The following is a 23,456-nucleotide window of genomic DNA, read 5'->3' on the forward strand; positions in this document are numbered from 1 at the left end:
CTGTACTGGTTACCTCTTCAAAGAGTTCCAAAAGATTTGTCAAGCATGATCTCCCCTTCAAAAATCCACACTGACTCTGACTGATCCTGCCACTGCTTTCTAAATATTCTGCTATAAAGTCCTTGATAATGGATTCAAGCATTTTCCCCACTGCCGATGTTCGGCTTACTGGTCTATAATTCCCTGCTTTCTCTCTACCTCCCTTTTTGAATATTGGAGTAAGGTAAGCTACCCTCCAGTCTGCAGGGACAGATCCAGAGTCTATAGAATCCCGGATGATGACCACCAATGCATCCACTATTTCCAGAGCCACCTCCTTAAGCACTCTGGGATGCAGATTCTCAGGCCCTTGGGATTTATCCGCCTTCAATCCCATCAATTTTTTGAAGACAGAACCAAAGTATGTATTTAATTGCTCAGCCATTTCTTTGTCCCTTATTATGCATTCCTCTGTTTCTGTCTGTAGGGGGCCTACATTTCTCTTTACCAATCTCTTTCTCTTCACATATCTATGGAAACTCTTACTGTCCGTCTTTATGTTCTCTGCAATCTTCCTTTCGTACTGTACTTTCCCCTTCTTAATCAATCCCTTCGTCCTTCTTTGCTGAATTCTAAACTGCTCCCAATCCTCAGATCTATTGTTTGTCTTGGCCAATCTGTATGCTTCTTCCTTGTATCGGATGCTATTTCTAATTTCCTGTGTAAGCCATGGATTGGCCCTCTTATCCATTTTGCTTTTGTGCCAGACAGGTGTGAACAGTTGCTGTAGTTCCCCCATGCGTTCCTTGAATGTTTGCCATTGTCTATCCACTGTCATCCCTTGAAGTAACTCTCCCCAATCTATCGAGGCCAACTCGCTCCTCATATCTTCATAATTCCCTTGATTAAGATTTAGCACCCTAGACTCTGAACCAACTACTTCACTCTCCACCTTGATAAAAAAATTCTATCATGTTATGGTCGCTCATCCCCAAGGGGTCTCGTACAGCCAGATTGGCAATGATTCCCTTCTCATTACACAGTACCCAGTCTAAGATGGCCTGCTCTCTAGTTGGTTCCTCCACATATTGGTCAAGAAAACAATCCCGCATACACTCCAGGAATTCCTCCTCTCCAGCATTGTGGCTAATTTGATTTGCCCAATCTCTGTGAAGATTAAATCACCCATGATCACCGATATTCCTTTATTACATGCATCTCTAATTTCATGTTTAATGCCATTCCCAGCATCACCATTGCAGTTTGAGTGTGTATTTGTGACATCCACTAATGTTTTTTGTCCCTTGGTATTTCTCATTCCCCTCATACAGATTCCACATTGTCAGAGCTAATATCCTTTCTCACTATTGTGTTAATTTCCTCTTTTACCAGCAGTGCCACGCCACCACCTTTTCTTTCATGCCTGTCCTTCCTAAATACTGAGAACCCTGGGACATTCAGTTCCCATCCCTGGTCACCCTGCAGCCATTTCTCCGTAATCCCAATTATATCACAGCCATTTATATCTATCTGCGCGATTAGTTCATCCATTTTATTGCAAATGCTCCATATAATAAAAATTTACTGCTGCTGCTTTCACGAACAGGCCCCCAAAATTTATGTGTCTCCTGGTTAGTGCAGTATTATCAGTAAAATATTAAGTCTAGCTTGCTACCCTCTAGTAAGTGCAAGAAGAAAAAAACCCAAAACACAACTCTTACCGAACAAAATGTAGCTCAGAATCTAGGAATGAAAGAGTGAAGGACGCGTGATTTATGGAGAAATACTTCCCTTCTCAGACTGCATTCCGCATTTCTCCTGCTTCACTCCGCTCCCGATAGGAAGGACCGACCTGCCTTACCGGCTACTCACCAATCAGCTTTCTGCCTTGAAGTCACCTGCCATTCATTGGAAATTCAAGGGATTAAAAAGCACTCCTCTCACCCAGCCTCGAATTCGGACCTAGCTTCAAATTCCCAGCTCCCAAACTCACTCTCCGACGTGCCTCACTCTGGATGTGTCCGCTGGCTCACTGGGAGTGCTCACTTTCTCCCAGTGCCTGCGTGGGTTTCCTCCGGGTGCTCCGGTTTCATCCCACAGTCCAAAGATGTGCAGGTTAGGTGGATTGGCCATGATAAATTGCCCTTAGTGTTCAAAAACGTTAGAACATAAGAACTAGGAGCAGGAGTAGGCCATCTGGCCCCTCGAGCCTGCTCCGCCATTCAATGAGATCATGGCTGATCTTTTGTGGACTCAGCTCCACTTTCCGACCCGAACACCATAACCCTTAATCCCTTTATTCTTCAAAAAACTATCTATCTTTACTTTAAAAACATTTAATGAAGGAGCCTCAACTGCTTCACTGTGCAAGGAATTCCATAGATTCACAACCCTTTGGGTGAAGAAGTTCCACCTAAACTCAGTCCTAAATCTACTTCCCTTTATTTTGACGCTATGCCCCCTAGTTTTTCTTTCACCTGCCAGTGGAAACAACCTGCCCGCATCTATCCTATCTATTCCCTACATAATTTTATATGTTTCTATAAGATTCCCCCTCATCCTTCTAACTTCCAACAAGTACAGTCCCAGTCTACTCAACCTCTCCTCATAATCCAACCCCTTCAGCTCTGGGATTAACCTAGTGAATCTCCTCTGCACACCCTCCAGTGCAAGTACGTCCTTTCTCAAGTAAGGAGACCAAAACTGAACACAATACTCCACGTGTGGCCTCACTAACACCTTATACAATTGCAACATAACCTCCCTAGTCATAAACTCCATCCCTCTAGCAATGAAGGACAAAATTCCATTTGCCTTTTTTTTTAAATAATTTTTATTGGAATATTTTACAGAAAATATAAAAATATAACAACAAGTATAGCAACAAGCAGTAATACGCAACTAACAGCCCCATAACACCCACAGTTCCCCCCATACCGTAACATCACATGTATCACACTCCCGCTGCAATCCCTGTGGTGTAGGTACACCCACTGTGCTGTTAGAGAGGGAGCTCCAGGTGTTTGTCACAGCGACAGTGAAGGAATGGCTGATATATTTCCAAGTCAGGATGGTGAGTGACTTGGAGGGGAGCCTCTCGGTGGCAGTGTTCCCTTACATCTAATATCATTGTGCGAGTGGAGGCCGAAGGTTTGGAATATGCTATCGAAATGGACTTAGTGAGTTAATGCAGTGCATCTCGTGTGTGCCACTGTGCTCAGGTGGTGGAGGAAGTGAATGTTTACGGGGGTGGATGGGGGAGTCAATCAAATGGCTTTTGATCCGGGATCCTTTTGAGCTAATAAATCTTGTAGGAGTGCCACTCACCCAGGCAAGTGAAGAGCATCACACTCTGGTTTACACTCTGGCTTATAGATAGTGGACAGGCTTTGGGGATCCAGGAGGGGAGTTACTCAGGACAGGAGTCCCATACTCTGACCTCAGTATTTATACTGCTGTTCCAGTTCAGTTTCTGCTCAATGGTGGGCCCCAGGATGTTAATGGTAGTGAGGTGGTAATGCTGTTGAATGCTTTTTGTTTATTCATTTACAGGATATGGGTGTCGCTGGTTAGGCCAGTGTTTATTGCCCATCCCTAGTTGCCCTTCAGAAGGTGGTGGTGAGCTGCCTTTTTGAACTGCTGCAGTCCTTGAGGTGTAGCTACACCCGCTGTGCTGCTAGGGAGGGAGTTTCATGATGTTGCCCCAGTGACAGTGAAGGAATGGCGATATATTTCCAAGTCAGGACGGTGAGTGACTTGGAGGGGAACCTCCAGGTGGTGGGGTTCCCAGGTATCTGCTGCTCTTGTCCTTCTAGATGGTAGAGGCCGTGGGTTTGTCAAGGGAGATGATTAGATTCTGGAGATGAGCATTGACTTGAATGTTACTTGCCACTTATCAGTCCAAACCTGACTATCGCTGGGACCTTTGACCTGTAGTATTCCTGAACAAAAAGTTGAACAAAGAAACGTACAGCACATGAACTGGCCCTTCGGCCCTCCAAGCCTGCGCCAACCGTGCTGCCCATCTAACCGAAAACCATCTACACTTCCAGGGTCCGTATCCCTCTATTCCCATCCATGCCCCTTAAACATCACTATGGTGCCTGCTTCCACCACCTCCTCCAGCAGCGAGTTCCAGGCACCCACTACCCTCTGTGTAAAAAACCTTCACTCACACATCTCCTCTAAACTTTGCCCCTCACACCTTTAACCAGTCCCCTAGTAATTGACTCTTCCACCCTGGGGAAAAAGCTTCTGACTGTCCACGCCTCCCATAATTTATCATTCTGATTTGCTTGAAGGGCTGGGATATGCGGATGTGGAAAACCGGGTCTTGTGTAATGCAGAGACAGTCATGCGCATCGCCAGTATCAGCAAACCCCTCACTATGACTGCCATATCCAAGCTGTGGGAAAATGGAAAACTGGATTTTGATGCTCCTGTGCAGAAATACGTGCCAGAATTTCCAGAGAAAGAATACAAAGGAGAGAAAGTAAGAATGTTTTACAACATCTTTTGCAAGTTACTGCAAACATCTTTGTGTCTGACCGTTGTTGGTCAATTATGTTATAGAGTTTGTGTTGATTTGAAGGAGTTTGTGTTTCACAATGCGTTTGTGCTGTGTCAATTGGCAGTGAGGTCACTCGAACCAAACGTAAAGAGGCACAGATTGGCCTCATACAAACAGCCATTCAGTCCACGAAACCAGCTTGGCATTGCTCCCTTTGTTTTTTTTCTTTATTCATTCATGGGACGTGGGCGGTGCAAGCTGTGCCAGCATTTACTGCCCATCCCTAATTGCCCTTGAGAGGACAATTAAAAGTCAACCACGTTGCTGTGGGTCTGGACGGCAGATTTCCATCCCTAAAGGACATTAGTGAACCAGATAATCAACAAAAACATGGTCTCCATTAGACTTTTAATTCGGGGCGGCACGGCGCAGTGGTTAGCACTGCTGCCTATGGCGCTGAGGTCCTGGGTTCGATCCCGGCCCTGGGTCACTGTCCGTGTGAAGTTTGCACATTCTCCCCGTGTCTGTGTGGCTCTCACCCCCATAACCCAAAAATGTGCAGGTGAAGTGGATTGGCCACGCTAAATTGCCGCTTAATTGGAAAAAAATAATTGGTGTTGCCAATCGGCACCGGAGACTCCAATAATGCTGCCCTTTTTAACTGGATGCTGATATGACAGTTATTAATGATGATATTGCTTTTCAGAGTCGCCAGGTATCAAATGATACCACCACAAGGCTTTACCGGATATCGATCAAAGACCAAACAACCAGTTAGTCAGTTCAAGTTCAAAGATAGTTTATTTACACACAAGGATTACTTCGACAGGCAACACAAAACACTGCAAGCTAAATTACACCTAACACTACAACAACCTGTACTTAACTTCAGGCACCCAGCTTCATGCAGAGGAAGAAGGCCTATGTTCGGATCTTGCATGGCTGGGTCTGGAGAAGTGGCTTCGTTTCTGCTGGGCTCATCCGTCTGGTAGCGATCGTTGGTCTTGAACTTGTCTTCTGGTCGTAATGCTGCACTTGGTTTTAGGCGTAGGTGGGGGCCAACAGAGACCGAACACACGGCAGTGTCTCTCTTTATTCTTCTGGGGTTTCGCGCTCTTTGGGGCGGTCCTTAGCTTTGGACCCAATAATTTGGCAGGCTTCGATTACTGCCTTCGATTTTGGCCAATAAAGGGGCGGGGCGTGTCCTGAGCGGTCATTGACCGTGGCTTTTTGGGCTCCATGAGCAAAGGGAGTGGCGCCGATGGGTCTGTTTCTGTATCTGTTACCTGAGTACAGGTCTTTTGTTCTGGGGAAATGGGCCATTAGAATGCAAAGTAGCTGGGGGTTTCGATAGCGTCTAGTTATCTGAGTTGCCAATATACATCAGCTCTCTGCATCTGAGTCCTGGGTTGACCATATTTCCCATGGTCCTTTGCAGGTGGCCATATTTCCCAGGATCCTTTGTAAGTGGCCATCCCAGATGGCTACATTGGCTACTCTAAATTCTTAAAAGAAAACAAAATTAGGCTTTTAATTCCAGATTTTTATTGAATTCAAATTTCACCATCTGCAGTGGAGGGATTTGAACCTGGGTCTCTGGCTGACTAGTCCAGTGATAATACCACAATGCCACCGCCTCCCCTAACAACAGTTTTCAACACTTCTGTTGACCCTGTTCTCGTGACCCTTCAGCCACTTATCTAACCAGTTCTTAACTGTTGGTGTGGTTTCCAGCTGTGTGCGATTGTGGCTTTCCCGCAAATTGGAAGAGGGCTGGGCCTAGCTTCTAAGTCATGAACTATACTGCGCTAGTTTGATTAAGCTGCCACTTATCCTCAAAACACATAGGGGGCAGCAGAGACCCACAAATCACCACAACAAATATTAGATTGGGATCTCCAATTCCTAATGGTGGATATCTCAATTGGAGACGATCACTAACATAGCTTTGAGGACAGAGTAGACAATGCCTATATTCAATAAAGGGTGTAACTCCTGCCCTGTTCAACTGTCAGAATCTTGTGTTTTTGGTAAAGTTGGTGTAAAACCTATTTCTGTGTGGTGTGCGCTCACCGGTTTCGTACCCCATTCATGTTCATTTATCAGCTCTCATGTTTTTGAAAGGACAAGTTTAAGCTGCTGATGGAGAAAGTTGGGCTGTTAGCAGTCTGTTTTGATGAACTGTGAGCCCATGTTTGCGGACCTGCCATCTTCAATTTGGCATTCCAGCACCACCAACTCTGACAAACCATCATAACACAGAAATAGAAGGCGGGGTGGGCCATTCACCACAATCTTAGCTGCTCTATCACAACTCCCTGCACTATCCCTATTTCCTTTAATTCCCTAATTGAGTGAAGGGATATTTCCTCGTCTCAGACCTCAATAGCCAACCCCTTATTCTGAGAACGTGCTTCCCTTGATCCAAACACTCGAACCAGGGGAGGCAGCTGATCTCAGGATCTAGCCCAATCAAGCCCCTTAAGAATTTTACACCATCAGGTTTCAAATAGATCACCTATCATTTTTCTAAATTCCAAGGAATGTCCCAATGGAACCATCCGCTCATTCTAGGAATCAGCCTGGGAAAACTTTGTTGCACTCCCTCCAAGTCTAGTTTTCCTTGGGTAAGGAGAGCAAAGCTGTGCACAGTACTCCTGGTGTGGCCTTAGCAAGGCTCTATGTAACTGTAGCATTTCTTTTCCTTTTACGCTTCAACCTCTTTGTAGTAAAGGCTCAAATACCATTTGATCTCCGAAGTGCTTGCTGAACTTGCATGCTAACTTTCTGATTGATGTACAAGGACACCCAGGTGCCTCGGAATCACAGTATTTCCCAATCTCTCACCATTTAAAAATACAATTCTTCCTTCTACAGAGGATAACGTATCATTTTCTGACATTATATTCCACTTACTCAAGCTATCCACGCACATTTTCAGCCCCTTTTTGTCATTCTCATAGTTTACTTTCCCATTTAGCTTTGTAACATCGGCAAAGTTGGACATTTTACACTCAGCCCCACTGATATAGATTATGTAATAGCTGGGGGACTAGCTGTAGATTATAAGTAATAGCTGGGGGACTAGCTGTAGATTATAAGTAATAGCTGGGGGACTAGCTGTAGATTATAAGTAATAGCTGGGGGACTTCCGGTAGAGACATGTAGGTGGGGGTTGCCCGTCGGGTGGTTTGGTCTTTTTCACTCAGTTTTGGGGGAACTTTTATATGAGCTGTCTTCAATAACGTCGTGAGTATTGAAGGATGTTGAAAACCCAACAAAAGAACACTGCAAGAACAAGTGCTAGTCCACCAGTGGGCCCGGGTTCGGTGCAGAATGCTGTGGGAGGAAGCTCGCCGGGTGGGGCTGCACCCATTATGGTGGGCAGGCTGGCCGAGGTGTTGGTGGCAGAGTTTGAGCGGCGGTTTGCCAAGCATTTTGGACAAGTCCTGTGGGGGGGGGGGCATCCTGGCTGCTCGGCCCGTCCCCTCCACTCCCCCTCCCTTCCCCAGCCCTGTCAGGAGCCCGTCCCTGCCGCAGCCAGTACTGCCGCTGTCCAGGCCAGCAGCCCGTAGTCACTCCACGCCAATTCCTACCTCCTCTCTCTCGCTCAGCAGCCAGGACGCCAGGTTCACAGTTTGCAAAACCACAACTGAACCACGCCATGGTGAACTCGGCCCATCGGAGGCGTTGAATCGCAGAGGCCCCAGACCATCAGGTGTCAGGCTCTCTAATGATATGCTACCATACTTTCATCCCACACGGTGAGCGACGCATTTACACCATTTTCAGGGTGCCGGAGCATCCCGATTTAGCATCAGACCGGCATCTAACCCCATTTTGGCGTCGGCAAACGGAGAATCCCGCCCAGCATCTCCGGCAATGCAGCACTCCTTCAGCACTGCACTGAAGTATCAGCCTAGACGTTGTGGGCAAGTCTCTGTCCTGGGACATGACTTGAGGTGAGAGTGGTACCGACAGAAACACGAGAAAGAGGAGTAGACGCGTGGCTCGTTCGAGCCACATCCACATTCAGTACAATCATGGCTTCAACTCCATCTTCCCTCCTGCTCCCCATATACCGTAATTCTCTGAGAGACCAAACATCTGTCTATCCCAGCCCGAATGTATTCCAAAATGGAGCATTCACAACCTTCTCAGGTAGAGAATTCCAAAAGTGGAATGTGAGTGAAATAGTTTCTCCTCTTCTCAGTTCGCAGAAGTCCTAAATGGTGTGCCCCAATCTCCGAGAATCTACCCTATCGAGCCTCTTCAGAGTTTGCGCCTCATTCTTCTGAACTCCAGAGAACATGAGAGCACCCGAGGAACGGCTCATCAATCTCCCACATGACTGCATGTAGAGAGTTAAACCCAAATGTAGATTATGCTGAAGTGGGTTTGAGAAAGGGTGATAATTATATCAGGAATTCCTATTTCTCTATCTAGCCTGACATAATTTGGATACTATTTGCTCTTAAATGCCAACGCTGATGACAATTTGGGAAGTAATGTTGGTTCGATCATAGGAGGACAAGCCGAGGAGCTGGGAGAGACAAAATGGAGGTGCAATAGCGCCACCAGTGGCAGGAAGTTATCATTGCGGCATGACATGTTTACATAGGCAATTTCCATTATAAGTGTGGTCATTGAAATTTAAGAAATGTTGCTTTAAAAACGTGAGAACAGCAAGTGGACGTAAATGTAACCTGTTTTTGTATTATCATTGTCTTAAAACTTTTGAAAAATACCATTCCGTACCTTGCAACAGGTGACAATAACTACAAGACAGTTAATGTCTCATCTGAGTGGCATTCGACACTATGAGAAGGATGTTAAGAAGGTGCAGGAACAAAAAGGAAAAGACAAGAGGCTGGTTAAAGATGAGGTGGAGTCCGAAGCTTCTGCTCAAAGCAGCAACGATAAGAGAACTGCAGGAAAACAAAGAGAGACACCAGAGAACACGGAAATGGGAAGGGAGGGTGATAGCAAGAAGCAAAACAAACGCCCCAAATCAGAAAATGATGATCGTGAAGACTCCGGGAAAAGCAACGGAGCTCCACAAAACAAGAAAGAGTTTAAACCACGAGGAATACTACATCAAGGAGAAGTTTGAGAGTGTTTTGAAATCACTACAGCTCTTTGAGAATGATCCCTTGATCTTCAAACCTGGTAAAACAAAGATAGGTTTCTCTACTGATTATAGGACAGAAATCTTGGCTTTAATTAAAATGTTGTTTCAATTAATAATGCACCCTTAAAATGCTCAATGCAGAAAATACTGGGACAGAATTGCAGAGTTGGACACTGATGAAGGAGTTCCAGCTACCTCAGAAACTGGAAATGAGCATATAACCTTGTCTGAGTTCTCTTTCCCGCAGATCTTCCTGCAGAACAGACGTAGCTTTATGATTATGCCCTGGCTCCATCATTATGAATTATTCCCACTCTCACCCCTTCCCCCGCCGAGCTTTCCTAAAAGCAGTGACTGTTTGGGTTACAGATTCAAGAAATGGCAGCACAGTAGTTAGCACTGCTGCTTCACAGCTCCAGGATCCCAGGTTCGATTCCCAGCTTGGATCACTGTCTGTGTGGAGTCTGCATGTTCTCCCCGTGTCTGCGTGGGTTTTCTCCGGGTGCTCTGGTTTCCTCCCACAGTCCAAAGACATGCTGTTAGGTGGATTGGCCATGATAAATTTCCCTTCGTGTCCAAAAAGGTTAGGAGGGGTTATTGGGTTACAGGGATAGGGTGGAAGTGAGGGCTTAAGTGGGTCGGTGCAGACTCGATGGGCCGAATGGCCTCCTTCTACACTGTATGTTCTATGTTCTAAACATCAGCATAGAGTCAAAGAGTCATATAGTACTGAAAAGGCCCTTCGGCCCATTGAGTCTGCACCAGTGCCACACTAAACTACCCTATCCATGCCGCTCATAATTTTATACACCTCAGTCAGGTCCCCCCTCAGCCTTCTCTACTCTAGAGAACATAACCGGAGCCTATCCAGCCTCTCTTCATAGCCCAAATGCTCCATCCCAGACAACATTCTGGTGAATCTCCTCTGCACCCCCTCCAGTGCAATCACATCCTTCCTATAGTGAGGTGACCAGAACTGCACACAGTACTCCAGCTGGGACCTAGCCAAAGTCCTGTACAGCCCCAACATAACCTCACTGCTCTTTTTTTCTATGCCACGATTGATAAAGGCAAGTGTCCCGTGTGCCTTAACGACCCTAATCACCTGTCCTGCAGCCTTCAGGGATCTGTGGACAAGTACCCCAAGATCCCTCAGTTCCTCTGTATTGTCCAAATTGCCACTCCTCCTGTGTGAACTAAAACAGTGAGTATGGAACAGCTATTCAGCTGTGGAAAGCATTACACCCAAGTCCAATTGTAGAAATGTAGAAAATAGGAGCAGGAGGAGGCCATTTGGTGCATCAAACCTGCTCAGCCATTCATTATTATCATGGCTGTTCATCCTACTCAATAGCCTAATCCCATTTCCCCCCCATATCCTTTGATCCCCTTGAGTGCTCTATCTAACTGCTGTGGTGATATGCATCACTGTAAATACACAAGGGGTTAATGTAAATACATGTAGACTAGATAGACACTGGAGGGAGCACCAGAGACATGACACACACACATTCAACCAATAGGCCAGTAAGATAGGACACGACCAATGGGCATTCAAGATACACACAGAGGTGACACTATCACAGGAGGGCATTACACCAACTCGTATATAAAGGACACAGCACACATGACCTTCCTCTTTCCAGTGGAGACACTCAGTGAGTACAGACACAGGGTTGATTCAATATCACACCTACCACGTGGATTGTAGCAGACTGGTTCGTCAGTCTGAGTAGCTACAGCAGGATTAACAGGAGAGTCGAATCCAAGTAGGAGAATTGTTAATAGTTTAATAAACATTTTAAAGGTATCTCCAAGTCTGAACCTTCCTTTGTCAGAGTGTACATTAAGGAAGCAGCTTATGCTACGTCAAGAGCGTAACAAAACAACTGCTTCTTGAAAACATATAATATTTTGGCCTCAACTACTTCCTGTGGTAACGAATTCCACAGGCTCACCACTCTCTGGGTGAAGAAATTTCTCCTCATCTCTGTCCTAAATGTCCCTGTTTCCTCAAACTGTGACCCCTGGTTCTGGACACATCCACCATCGGGAATATCTTTCCTGCCTCGATCCTGTCCAGTCCTGTTGGAATTTTATAGGTATCCATGAGATCCCACCCTCATTCTTTGGAACTCCAGCGAATGCAACCCGAACCAACTCAATTTCTCCTCATACGTCAGACCTGCCATCCCAGGATCAGTCTGGTAAACCTTCTCTGCACTCTCTCGAAAGCAGGAAAGTCCTTCCTCCGACAAGTAGACCAAATTTCTCATTGGACCCGAATTCCTGTCTATGTGGAGTTTGCATGTTCTCCCCGTGTCTGCGTGGGTTTCCTCCGGGTGCTCCGCTTTCCTCCCACAGTCCAAAGACGTGCAGGTTAGGTGGATTGCCATGATAAATTGCCCTTAGGTTAGGTGGGGTTAGTGGGTTACGGGGATAGGATGGAGGTGTGGGCTTAGGTGGGGTGCTCTTTCCAAGGGCCAGTGCAGGCTCGATGGGCCAAATGGCCTCCTCTGCACTGTAAATTGTATGATCTATGATCTATAAACACAAACTCCCCCCCACCCCTCCCTCAGCAATCAACGGTAACCATCTCTCCAGAATGCAATATGAATAAACCCCAACTTGTAGAACCTATCACCCCCCACCCCCCCAGACCAAACTTAACTTTCTCCAGGGCTACAAACTCCAGCAGGCCCCCCTCCCGCCACGCCGAGGCACAGGGCGGAGAAGCCGACTTCCACCCCAACAGGACCCGCTTTCAGGTGATCAGGGAGGTGCAGACATCTGCCCCCTCCCCCAGCTGCCCCCTCCCCCAGCTGCCCCCTCCCCCAGCTGCCCCCTCCCCCAGCTGACCCCTCCCCCAGCTGACCCCTCCCCCAGCTGACCCCTCCCCCAGCTGCCCCCCCCCTCCAGCTGCCCCCTCCCCCCCCCCCCCAGCTGCCCCCCCCCCCCCCCAGCTGCCCCCCCCCCCCAGCTGCCCCCTCCCCCAGCTGGGGGAGGAACCATGTAACATATGTACATGGTTCGCAGGGCCCCTCCCACATCGCACACAGACATCCTCCATCCCTCGAACAACCGGCTCATCCTCGATTTTGTTAGGTGCACCCTGTACACCACATTCAGCTGTATCAGCCCCAGCCTCACACATAATGTCAATGCGTTTACCCTCCGCAGAACCTCACACCACAACCCCTCCAGCGCCTCCCCCAGCACTTCTTCCCAATTTGCCTTAACACCCTCCATGGACACCACATCTCCCTCAAATGCTCCCGTAAATCGCCGAGGCGACCCCCCCTCTCCAGCCCCCACTCTTGACAGCACCGCCTCCAACAGCGAGGGGGCAGGGTCTATGACCAAACTTTTAGCCAATGCCTTCATAGAATAGGAGACTGACTGGTGCTTCATTGAATCCCTGCAGTGCAGAAGGAGGCTATTCGGCCCATTGTGTCTGCACCAGCCCTCGGAAAGAGCATCTTATCTAGGCCTACTACCCCGACCTAGCCCTGCAACCCTGTTAACTAACCTACGCATCCTTTGTACGGTCAATCCACCTAACCTGCACGTCTATGGACTGTGGGAGGAAACTGGAGCACCCGGAGGAAACCCACGCAGACACGGGGAGAACGTGCAGACTCCTCACACACAGTCGGAATTGAACCCGGGTCCCTGGCGAAGTGAGGCAGCAGTGCTAACCACTGCCACCGTGTCACCTGTGACTCATTGTCAAATTTTGTTTCACTATGTTCCTATGTTAAAGGTGCTATTACAGTGTCAGTTGTTATTGCATTGTTTTCCTAGCTGGGCTTGTATAGATTTAGGGAGCAGGGTGAGAGATGTACATTTAGTAATTTGGACTAATTTTACAACAGAAAACAACACAGATCTGTCCACACAGAAAAATCTCTGTGTAATTGTCCAATTCACCAGCGTCAGAGAGTTTCCGAAGGATGTTGCATCTATCACAATTTGCTACCCAGCCTAATGCCACTGTCCTCTCTTGTGTTTTAAAGGAAGTCAGTTCTTGTATTCGACACATGCTTGGACCCTTCTCAGTGCTGTGGTAGAAAGGGCTTCCGAGCAGAATTTCTTACAATTTATGAAGAAGGTGTTCCGGGATCTTGACATGCTCAGAACCGTGCCAGATGAATATGAGCCAATCATATACAACCGAGCAAGGTAATGTCCCCTCGCGGAGGTGGTGATCCCCATAGTCCTTAAATAAGCTAGCAATGAATTTTCATTTTGCCGATAAATAGTTTTCTGTTTCCTGATTCCCTCTGGGATGACAGTGGGACCTGAGGAGGAGCAAGACCAGTGACTATCCCAGCTACTGAACGATGACTCGGGGCTGTAGCTACAGAGGGAGTAGATTACGGTTTAATTAGAACGGTTACCAATTACCGGGATAGAAAACGTTTGAGGAGGAAAGGTTGTGGCGTTAATTAGAGATAACAGCACAGCACCAGAGTTCAAAGTTTAAGCAACTGTGTGCTCCAATCCTTTGGATTGCTCTGAGGAATGTCAAGTACCCCAAAAGGAAGGGAATGGGAAAGGAATGTTCCACAAGTGGAGAGAATGGGGTAAGGAATGTTCCTCAAGTGGAGGGAATGGATAAGGAATGTTCCACAAGTGGAGAGAATGGGGTAAGGAATGTTCCTCAAGTGGAGGGAATGGATAAGGAATGTTGCACAAGTGGAGAGAATGGGGTAAGGAATGTTCCTCAAGTGGAGGGAATGGATAAGGATTGTTCCACAAGTGAAGGGAATGGGGTAAGGAATGTTCCACAAGTGGCAGGAATGGGTAAGGAATCTTCCACAAGTGGAGGGAATGGGGTAAGGAATCTTCCACAAGTGGAGGGAATGGGGTAAGGAATCTTCCACAAGTGGAGGGAATGGGGTAAGGAATCTTCCACAAGTGGAGGGAATGGGGTAAGGAATCTTCCACAAGCGGAGGGAATGGGGTCAGGAATCTTCCACAAGTGGAGGGAATGGGGTAAGGAATCTTCCACAAGTGGAGGGAATGGGTAAGGAATGTTCCACAAGCGGAGGGAATGGGGTCAGGAATCTTCCACAAGTGGAGGGAATGGGGTAAGGAATCTTCCACAAGTGGAGGGAATGGGTAAGGAATGTTCCACAAGCGGAGGGAATGGGGTCAGGAATCTTCCACAAGCGGAGGGAATGGGGTAAGGAATCTTCCACAAGTGGAGGGAATGGGGTAAGGAATCTTCCACAAGCGGAGGGAATGGGGTCAGGAATCTTCCACAAGTGGAGGGAATGGGGTAAGGAATCTTCCACAAGTGGAGGGAATGGGTAAGGAATGTTCCACAAGCGGAGGGAATGGGGTCAGGAATCTTCCACAAGCGGAGGGAATGGGGTAAGGAATCTTCCACAAGCGGAGGGAATGTCTGATCTGTCTCATGGCACTTCCCTGTTCTGGGAGGAAGACAATTCTGTCCATCTCCATCGATAATCATAGAAAGAGACAAGGCAGCAACAATTCACTGCAGTTGTTGGAGTCTCGAGGTTCTTGGGTGTCATTCGCTGCAGTCTGATGGACATCTCGTCTGAAAGGCAGTGCCTCAGTGCTCCCTCCCTCAGTGTTGCATTGGAATGTCGGCCGGACTCGTATCGGATTCGCGACTGTGACTTGAACCCACAACCACCTGCCGCAGAGTAAATGATGCGACCAGCAGAATGTAATGCTTGAATAGTCAACATTAGTCTACCTTATGGTGCATTTCCAGCTACCAATTGGCAAGTTAGGCTTCAGTAATATGTGGTAGAGCAGATGACACTAAGATGAGTGGTAAAGCGAAAAGTGCAGAGGATACTGGAAGTCTGCAGAGGGATTTGGATAGGTTAAGTGAATGGGCTCGGGTCTGGCAGATGGAATACAATGTTGACAAATGTGAGGTTATCCATTTTGGTAGGAATAACAGCAAACGGGATTATTATTTAAACGATAAAATATTAAAGCATGCGGCTGTTCAGAGAGACTTGGGTGTGCTAGTGCATGAGTCACAGAAGGTTGGTTTACAGGTGCAATAGGTGATTAAGAAGCCAAATGGAATTTTGTCCTTCATTGCTAGAGGCATGGGGCGCAATTCTCCGCTCCCCACGCTGGGTGGGAGAATCGCGGGAGGGCCGGGCGACACGCCCCCCCTGGTGACCCCCGCGATTCTCCCACCCCCCGCTTGGAAGAATCGGCGCTCGCCGTTTTTCACGGTGACCGGCGATTCTCCGACCCGGATGGGCCGAGCGGCCTGCCATTCGCGACCGGTACATGACGGCGGCAACCACACCTGGTTGGTGCCGTCGTGAACATGGCGCCAAACGCTGGTTTGACGCTTGTGGGGGTCGGAGAGGGGAGTGAGCACCACGGCCATGCTCGGGAGGGGACTGGCCCGCGATCGGTGCCCACCGATCGTCGGGCTGGCGTCTCAAAGGGATGCACTCTTTCCCCTCCGCCGCCCCGCTAGATCAAGCCGCCACGTCTTGCGGGGCGGTGGAGGGGATGACGGCAACCGCGCATGCGCGGGTTGGCGCCGGCCAACCTGCGCATGCGCGACTGACGTCATTAGGCGCGCCGGCCGCGTCATTCTCGGCGCGCCGGCCTTGACGCCAGCGACAAGGCCCGGCGGCCAAGAATAACGGAGCGCCGCTCCTCGCCCCCCTGGGTGGGGGTGAATAAGACCATAAGACCATAAGACATAGGAGCGGAAGTAAGGCCATTCGGCCCATCGAGTCCACTCCACCATTCAATCATGGTTGATTTCAACTCCATTTACCCGCTTTCTCCCCTAAGGTGAGAGGAGCGGCCTCCGAGGCCGTCGTGAAACTCGGCCGAGTTTCACGACGGCCTTCTCAATTTTCCACGGGAGCGGAGAATTCCACCCATGGAGTTTAAGACAAGGGAGGCCACACCTGGAGTATTGTGTTCAGTTTTGGTCTCCTTACTTGCGAAAGGACGTACTGGCACTGGATAGATGTGGGCAGGTTGTTTCCGCTGGCGGGTGAAAGCATAACTAGGAGGCATAGCCTCAAAATAAGGGGAAGTAGATTTAGGACTGAGTTTAGGAGGAACTTCTTCACCCAAAGGGTTGTGAATCTATGGAATTCCTTGCCCAGTGAAGCAGTAGAGGCTCCTTCATTAAATGTTTTTAAGATAAAGATAGATAGTTTTTTGAAGAATAAAGGGATTAAGGGTTATGGTGTTCGGGCCGGAAAGTGGAGCTGAGTCCACAAAAGATCAGCCATGATCTCATTGAATGGCGGAGCAGGCTCGAGGGGCCAGATGGCCTACTCCTGCTCCTAGTTCTTATGTTCTTATGTGTGGGGATTGGTGGGGGTGGCAAGGGATTTACAGGAGTGCAGTTTGGTAGTCTGGGTCCGCGCGCAGCCAGCGCCATGTTGTACGGCGCAGTCACCAGGCCATTCGCCGACTGTACTGCGGCGCGTCTGCTAGCCCCCCACCAGGCGCAAAATCGGCGTGGGAGCAGCACCGACTTTCTGGTTGTAAGACCAGACTAATCCTGCAGACGTTGCCGCAGAATCGGAGAATCCAGCCCCTTGCCTTTTGCTAATTATTTTCTTGCATAATAAGACTGACTAAGGAGAGACTTGCATTGAGATAGCACCTTACAGGAGCTCAGGACATCCCAAAGCACTTTGCAGCCAGTCAGTTACTTTCTGAAGTGTTGTCACTCCAAAGTAATGGATTTCAGTGAAACAGCTTGGAAAGTGTGTGATAAAGACCGGACTGTGCCAGTTCTATCGCGCAATATTGCAAAGAAATTTGAAAATCAATCTGTGGAATTCCCGCCGGTGGAATCCTCCGCTCCACCGGCAGCGCACCATCACTCGGACGTTTCCATCACTCGGCCGTTTCCATCACCATCACTCGGCCGTTTCCATCACCGTCACTCGGCCGTTTCCATCACCGTCACTCGGCCGTTTCCATCACCATCACTCGGGCGTTTCCATCACCATCACTCGGCCGTTTCCATCACCGTCACTCGGACGTTTCCATCACCGTCACTCGGCCGTTTCCATCACCATCACTCGGCCGTTTCCATCACCGTCACTCGGGCGTTTCCATCACCGTAGCTCGGGTGTTTCCATCACCGTCACTCGGGCGTTTCCATCACTCGGCCGTTTCCATCACCGTCACTCGGCCGTTTCCATCACCGTCACTCGGGCGTTTCCATCACTCGGGCGTTTCCATCACTCGGCCGTTTCCATCACCATCACTCGGGCGTTTCCATCACTCGGCCGTTTCCATCACCGTCACTCGGGCGTTTCCATCACCGTCACTCGGGCGTTTCCATCACCGTCACTCGGGCGTTTCCATCACCGTCACTCGGGCGTTTCCATCACCGTCACTCGGGCGTTTCCATCACCGTCACTCGGGCGTTTCCATCACCGTCACTCGGGCGTTTCCATCACCGTCACTCGGCCGTTTCCATCACCGTCACTCGGGCGTTCCCATCACCGTCACTCGGCCGTTCCCATCACCGTCACTCGGGCGTTTCCATCACCGTCACTCGGCCGTTTCCATCACCATCACTCGGGCGTTTCCATCACCATCACTCGGGCGTTCCCATCACCATCACTCGGCCGTTTCCATCACTCGGCCGTTTCCATCACCGTCACTCGGGCGTTTCCATCACCATCACTCGGCCGTTTCCATCACTCGGCCGTTTCCATCACCGTCACTCGGCCGTTTCCATCACCGTCACTCGGCCGTTTCCATCACCGTCACTCGGCCGTTTCCATCACCGTCACTCGGCCGTTTCCAACACCGTCACTCGGCCGTTTCCAACACCGTCACTCGGCCGTTTCCATCACCGTCACTCGGCCGTTTCCATCACTCGGGCGTTTCCATGACCGTCACTCGGACGTTTCCATCACTCGGCCGTTTCCATCACCGTCACTCGGGCGTTTCCATCACCGTCACTCGGCCGTTTCCATCACCGTCACTCGGCCGTTTCCATCACCGTCACTCGGCCGTTTCCATCACCGTCACTCGGCCGTTTCCATCACCGTCACTCGGCCGTTTCCATCACCGTCACTCGGGCGTTTCCATCACCGTCACTCGGCCGTTTCCATCACCGTCACTCGGACGTTTCCATCACTCGGGCGTTTCCATCACCGTCACTCGGCCGTTTCCATCACCGTCACTCGGCCGTTTCCATCACCGTCACTCGGCCGTTTCCATCACTCGGGCGTTTCCATCACCGTCACTTGGGCGTTTCCATCACCGTCACTCGGGCGTTTCCATCATCGTCACTCGGGCGTTTCCATCACCGTCACTCGGGCGTTTCCATCACCGTCACTCGGGCGTTTCCATCACTCGGCAGTTTCCATCACCATCACTCGGCCGTTCCCATCACCATCACTCGGCCGTTCCCATCACCATCACTCGGCCGTTCCCATCACCATCACTCGGCCGTTCCCATCACCATCACTCGGCCGTTTCCATCACTCGGGCGTTTCCATCACCGTCACTCGGGCGTTTCCATCACCGTCACTCGGGTGTTTCCATCACCGTCACTCGGGCGTTTCCATCACCGTCACTCGGACGTTTCCATCACTCGGGCGTTTCCATCACCGTCACTCGGATGTTTCCATCACTCGGCCGTTTCCATCACCGTCACTCGGCCGTTTCCATCACCGTCACTCTGCCGTTTCCATCACTCGGCCGTTTCCATCACCGTCACTCGGCCGTTTCCATCACCGTCACTCGGGCGTTTCCATCACCGTCACTCGGGCGTTTCCATCACCGTCACTCGGGCGTTTCCATCACCGTCACTCGGGCGTTTCCATCACCGTCACTCGGGCGTTTCCATCACCGTCACTCGGGCGTTTCCATCACCGTCACTCGGGCGTTTCCATCACCGTCACTCGGGCGTTTCCATCACCGTCACTCGGGCGTTTCCATCACCGTCACTCGGGCGTTTCCATCACCGTCACTCGGCCGTTTCCATCACCGTCACTCGGCCGTTTCCATCACCGTCACTCGGCCGTTTCCATCACTCGGCCGTTTCCATCACCATCACTCGGCCGTTCCCATCACCATCACTCGGGCGTTTCCATCACTCCGGCGTTTCCATCACTCGGCCGTTTCCATCACCGTCACTCGGGCGTTTCCATCACCGTCACTCGGGCGTTTCCATCACCGTCACTCGGGCGTTTCCATCACCGTCACTCACTCTCCCTCGCTCCCCTCTCTCCCTCGCTCCCCCACTTTCTCTCCCCCACTCTCTCCCTCGCTTCCCCACTCTCTCTCCCTCGCTCCCCCCTTTCTCTCCCTCGCTCCCCCACACTCTCCCTCGCATCCCCACTCTCTCTCCCTCACACCCCCACGCTCTCTCCCTCGCTCCCCCACTCTCTCTCCCTCGCTCCCCCCACTCTCTCCCTCGCTCCCCCCACTCTCTCCCTCGCATCCCCACTCTCTCTCCCTCGCTCCCCCCACTCTCTCCCTCGCATCCCCACTCTCTCCCTCGCATCCCCACTCTCTCTCCCTCACTCCCCAAATCTCTCCCCCAATCTCTCCCCCTTGCTCCCCCACTCTCGCCCCCTTGCTCGGAAGTGAGGGCTTAAGTGGGTCGGTGCAGAATCGATGGGCCAAATGGCACTGTACAGTCTACTGTATCATCCACTGTATCATAATCCTGGAAACTATAAAATAAAAAAATAAGTATAGGCCGGTTGGCCTCACATCGGTAGTCGGTAAATTATTGGAGAGAATTCTCAGCGACAGGATTTATACCCATTTGGAAATAAATGGACTCATTAGCGATAGACAGCGTGGTTTTGTGAAGGGGAGGTCGTGCCTCAGTAACTTGGTTTTTGAGGAGGTGACAAAGATGATAGAACTTACAGTGCAGAAGGAGGCCATTCGGCCCATCGTGTCTGCACCGAACCAGTTAAGCCCTCACTTCAACCCTATTCCCGTAACCCAATAACCCCTCCTAATCTTTTTTGGTCACTAAGGGCAATTTATCATGCCCAATCCACCTAACCTGCATGTCTTTGGACTGTGGGAGGAAACCGGAGCACCCGGAGGAAACCCACGCAGACACGGGGAGAACGTGCAGACTTTGCGCAGACCGTGATCCAGCAGGGAATTAAAACCTGGGACCCTGGCGCTGTTAAGCCACAGTGCTAATCACCTGTTCTACCGTGCTGTCCATGTTGTTTACATGGACTTCAGTAAAGCCTTTTACAATCTGTCTCATGGCAGATGGATACAGAACTGGCTCGGTCACAGAAGGCAAAGGGTAGCAGTAGAAGGGTGTTTTTCTGAATGGAAGGTTGTGACTAGTGGTGGTCCTCCCAGATCTGTGCTGGGGCCTGTGTTGTTTGTGGTCTACATAAACGATTTGGAGGAAAATGTAGCCAGTCTGATTAGTGGATGACATCAAGGTTGGTGGAGTAGCAGATAGTGTTGAGGATTGTCAGAGGATATAGCAGGACAGAGATAAGTTGGAGACTTGGACAGAGAAATGGCAAATGGAGTTTAATCCAGACAAATGTGAGGTAATACATTTTGGTAGGCCTAACATAGAGGGGAAATATACCGTAAATGGTAAAACTCTGAGGAATATAGAAAGTCAGAGAGATCTGGGCGTGCAGGCCCACAGAACTTTGAAAGTGGCAACACAAGTGGACAAGGTAGTCAAGCAGGCGTACGGAATGCTTGCCTTCATTGGCCGGGGCATAGAGTATAAAAACTGGCAAGTCATGTTACAGTTGTATAGAACCTTGGTAAGACCACACTTGGAATATTGCGCACAATTCTGGTCGCCACACTACCAGAAGGATGTGGAGGCTTTGGAGAGGATGCAGAGGTTTACCAGGATGTTGCCTGGTCTGGAGGGTGCTAGCTATGTGGAGAGGCTGACTAGACTCGGACAGTTTTCACTGGAACGATGGAGGTTGAGGGGTGGCCTGATAGAGGGCTACAAGATTACGAGGGGTATGGATGGAGTGGATGGGCAGGCACTCTTTCCCATGGTGGGGGGGGGGGTGGTGGTCAGTCACCAGGGGGCACAGGTTTAAGGTCCATGGGGCAAAGTTTAGAGGAGTCGTGTGAGGCAGGTTTTTTACGCAGAGGGTGGTGAGTGCCTGGAACACGTTGCCAGGGGAGGTTGTGGAAGCAGATACATTAACGGCGTTCAAAAGGCATCTCGACAATTACATGGATAGGATGGGTATAGAGGGATACAGCACTAGGAAGTGCTGAGGGTTTTGGCCAAGGTTGGTATCACGACCGGCACAGGCTTGGAGGGCCGAAGGGCCTGTTCCTGTGCTGTATTGTTCTTTGTTCTGATTGTGGTCTGATTGAACATGCTCCATTTTCTGTCTGTGATAGGTACTACGTTTACAATAAGAAGGGGCGCCTGGTGAACTGTCCATATGTGGACTGCTCCTACAAATGGGCTGGAGGTGGATTTCTCTCCACGGTGGGTGATCTCCTGAGATTTGGCGACGCCATGGTGTACAGCTACCAAGCTGAGTGGCTGAAGGATGGACAGCGGACTCTGCTCCCAGGCTACCTCAAACCAACCACCATGAGGACCATTTGGAAGCCAGTGGACCGCACTGAATTGAGCTGGGATAGAGAGGGCAGTTACGCCATGGGCTGGGGCGTGGTGGAACAAGGTCAAGAATGTGGGCAGTGCCGGCGTCGGAGGCACTACCTCACCCACACGGGTGGGGCAGTGGGGGCCAGCAGTGTCTTGCTGCTGCTGCCCGAGGAGCCCCAGGATTCCCCCGCTGGACCGGCAGAGGCTGGGGTCCCTCCCCGAGGGGTGGTCGTTGCCATTCTGTGCAACCTGCAGTCTGTCAGCCTCAATTCCACTGCTCTGCAAATCGCCATAGAGTTTGACAAGATCAGGTCAGCCAAACCTTCCTCTTCTACCTCTGAGCCTGACTGCCCAAATCCAGCCGGCTGATCAAACAGAGACTCTGAATCACAAAGTTAACCTCCAACTCCAACCAGTACTTTCAGGTGGGACTGAAAGGTCAGCAGCTTCTCAGTTTATCCAGTTCCCAACTCCGACTGGACTCATTCCCGGAAGCTTTAACCACGCAATCCCTCAAACTCCAACCAAACTTTTACCCCACATCGCCAATATTTTTATAAGTAATAATATCTCCAAATTATTATATTTTTCCTCCCCAGGCATCGGGCAAGGGTGTCCGGGAATGACCGGAGACTCCAGGGTGATGCTGGATGGTACAGAACCCCTTTTCCCCTGGAATTATTTCTGTTCACAAGCGTTGAGGGAAGCCAATGAACTGTTTTTGATTTAGTTTCCCCGAATAATTTGCAAAAATGGCTTTTGAACTCTTCTCAGTAGTTTTGTAAAAACATGCGAACTGTATTTTTTAAACAAAGAACCATTAAACACAGCTGCTGGAAAACCAGCAAACTGCTGCTCCCTAGATTCTGTTTCACTGCCTCGGGATTCCCAGCGAGGAACCTGGTCATTTTTCTGGGCAAAACGCTAACAACTGATTAAAACTCTGACCTTTCTGACATAGTGTTGTTCGATGGAAAGTAGTACAATATCATCGCCATGGTCACTGGATTAGTAATTCTGAAACCCAGGCTAAGGTCACAGTTCAAACTCCACCACCACAGTGTGGTGGTCTGGATATGAGCATTGCCATTGGTGCAGAGCACTGGCTTCCCATTGGCTCTGGCTGGTCATGTGCCTCTCGTCCGATTGGTTGAGACTAGTCATGTGACTGCTCTCCAATTGGTCGAGAGGCAAGCAGGCCCCACCTCCGAGGCGGGGTATAAGTACCCAGAGTTCCCGGC

The 23,456-nt window shown here is 49.8% G+C and overlaps 1 protein-coding gene across 1 annotated transcript in view; it reads left to right on the plus strand.

The window, feature by feature from the left end:
• Positions 1–23,077, plus strand: part of lactb (lactamase, beta) — a 48,903-nt gene extending 25,826 nt beyond the window's left edge. The window contains 5 exon segments of the mRNA XM_038784134.1: positions 4,281–4,471; positions 9,258–9,569; positions 9,571–9,658; positions 13,637–13,802; positions 22,002–23,077. Of these exon segments, the coding sequence (XP_038640062.1) occupies positions 4,281–4,471; positions 9,258–9,569; positions 9,571–9,658; positions 13,637–13,802; positions 22,002–22,584 (1,340 nt within the window). The 3' untranslated portion in view covers positions 22,585–23,077.
• The last annotated feature ends 379 nt before the right edge of the window (positions 23,078–23,456 follow it).

This window comes from Scyliorhinus canicula, chromosome 24 (genome assembly GCF_902713615.1).
Source record: "Scyliorhinus canicula chromosome 24, sScyCan1.1, whole genome shotgun sequence".
NCBI lineage: Eukaryota > Metazoa > Chordata > Chondrichthyes > Carcharhiniformes > Scyliorhinidae > Scyliorhinus > Scyliorhinus canicula.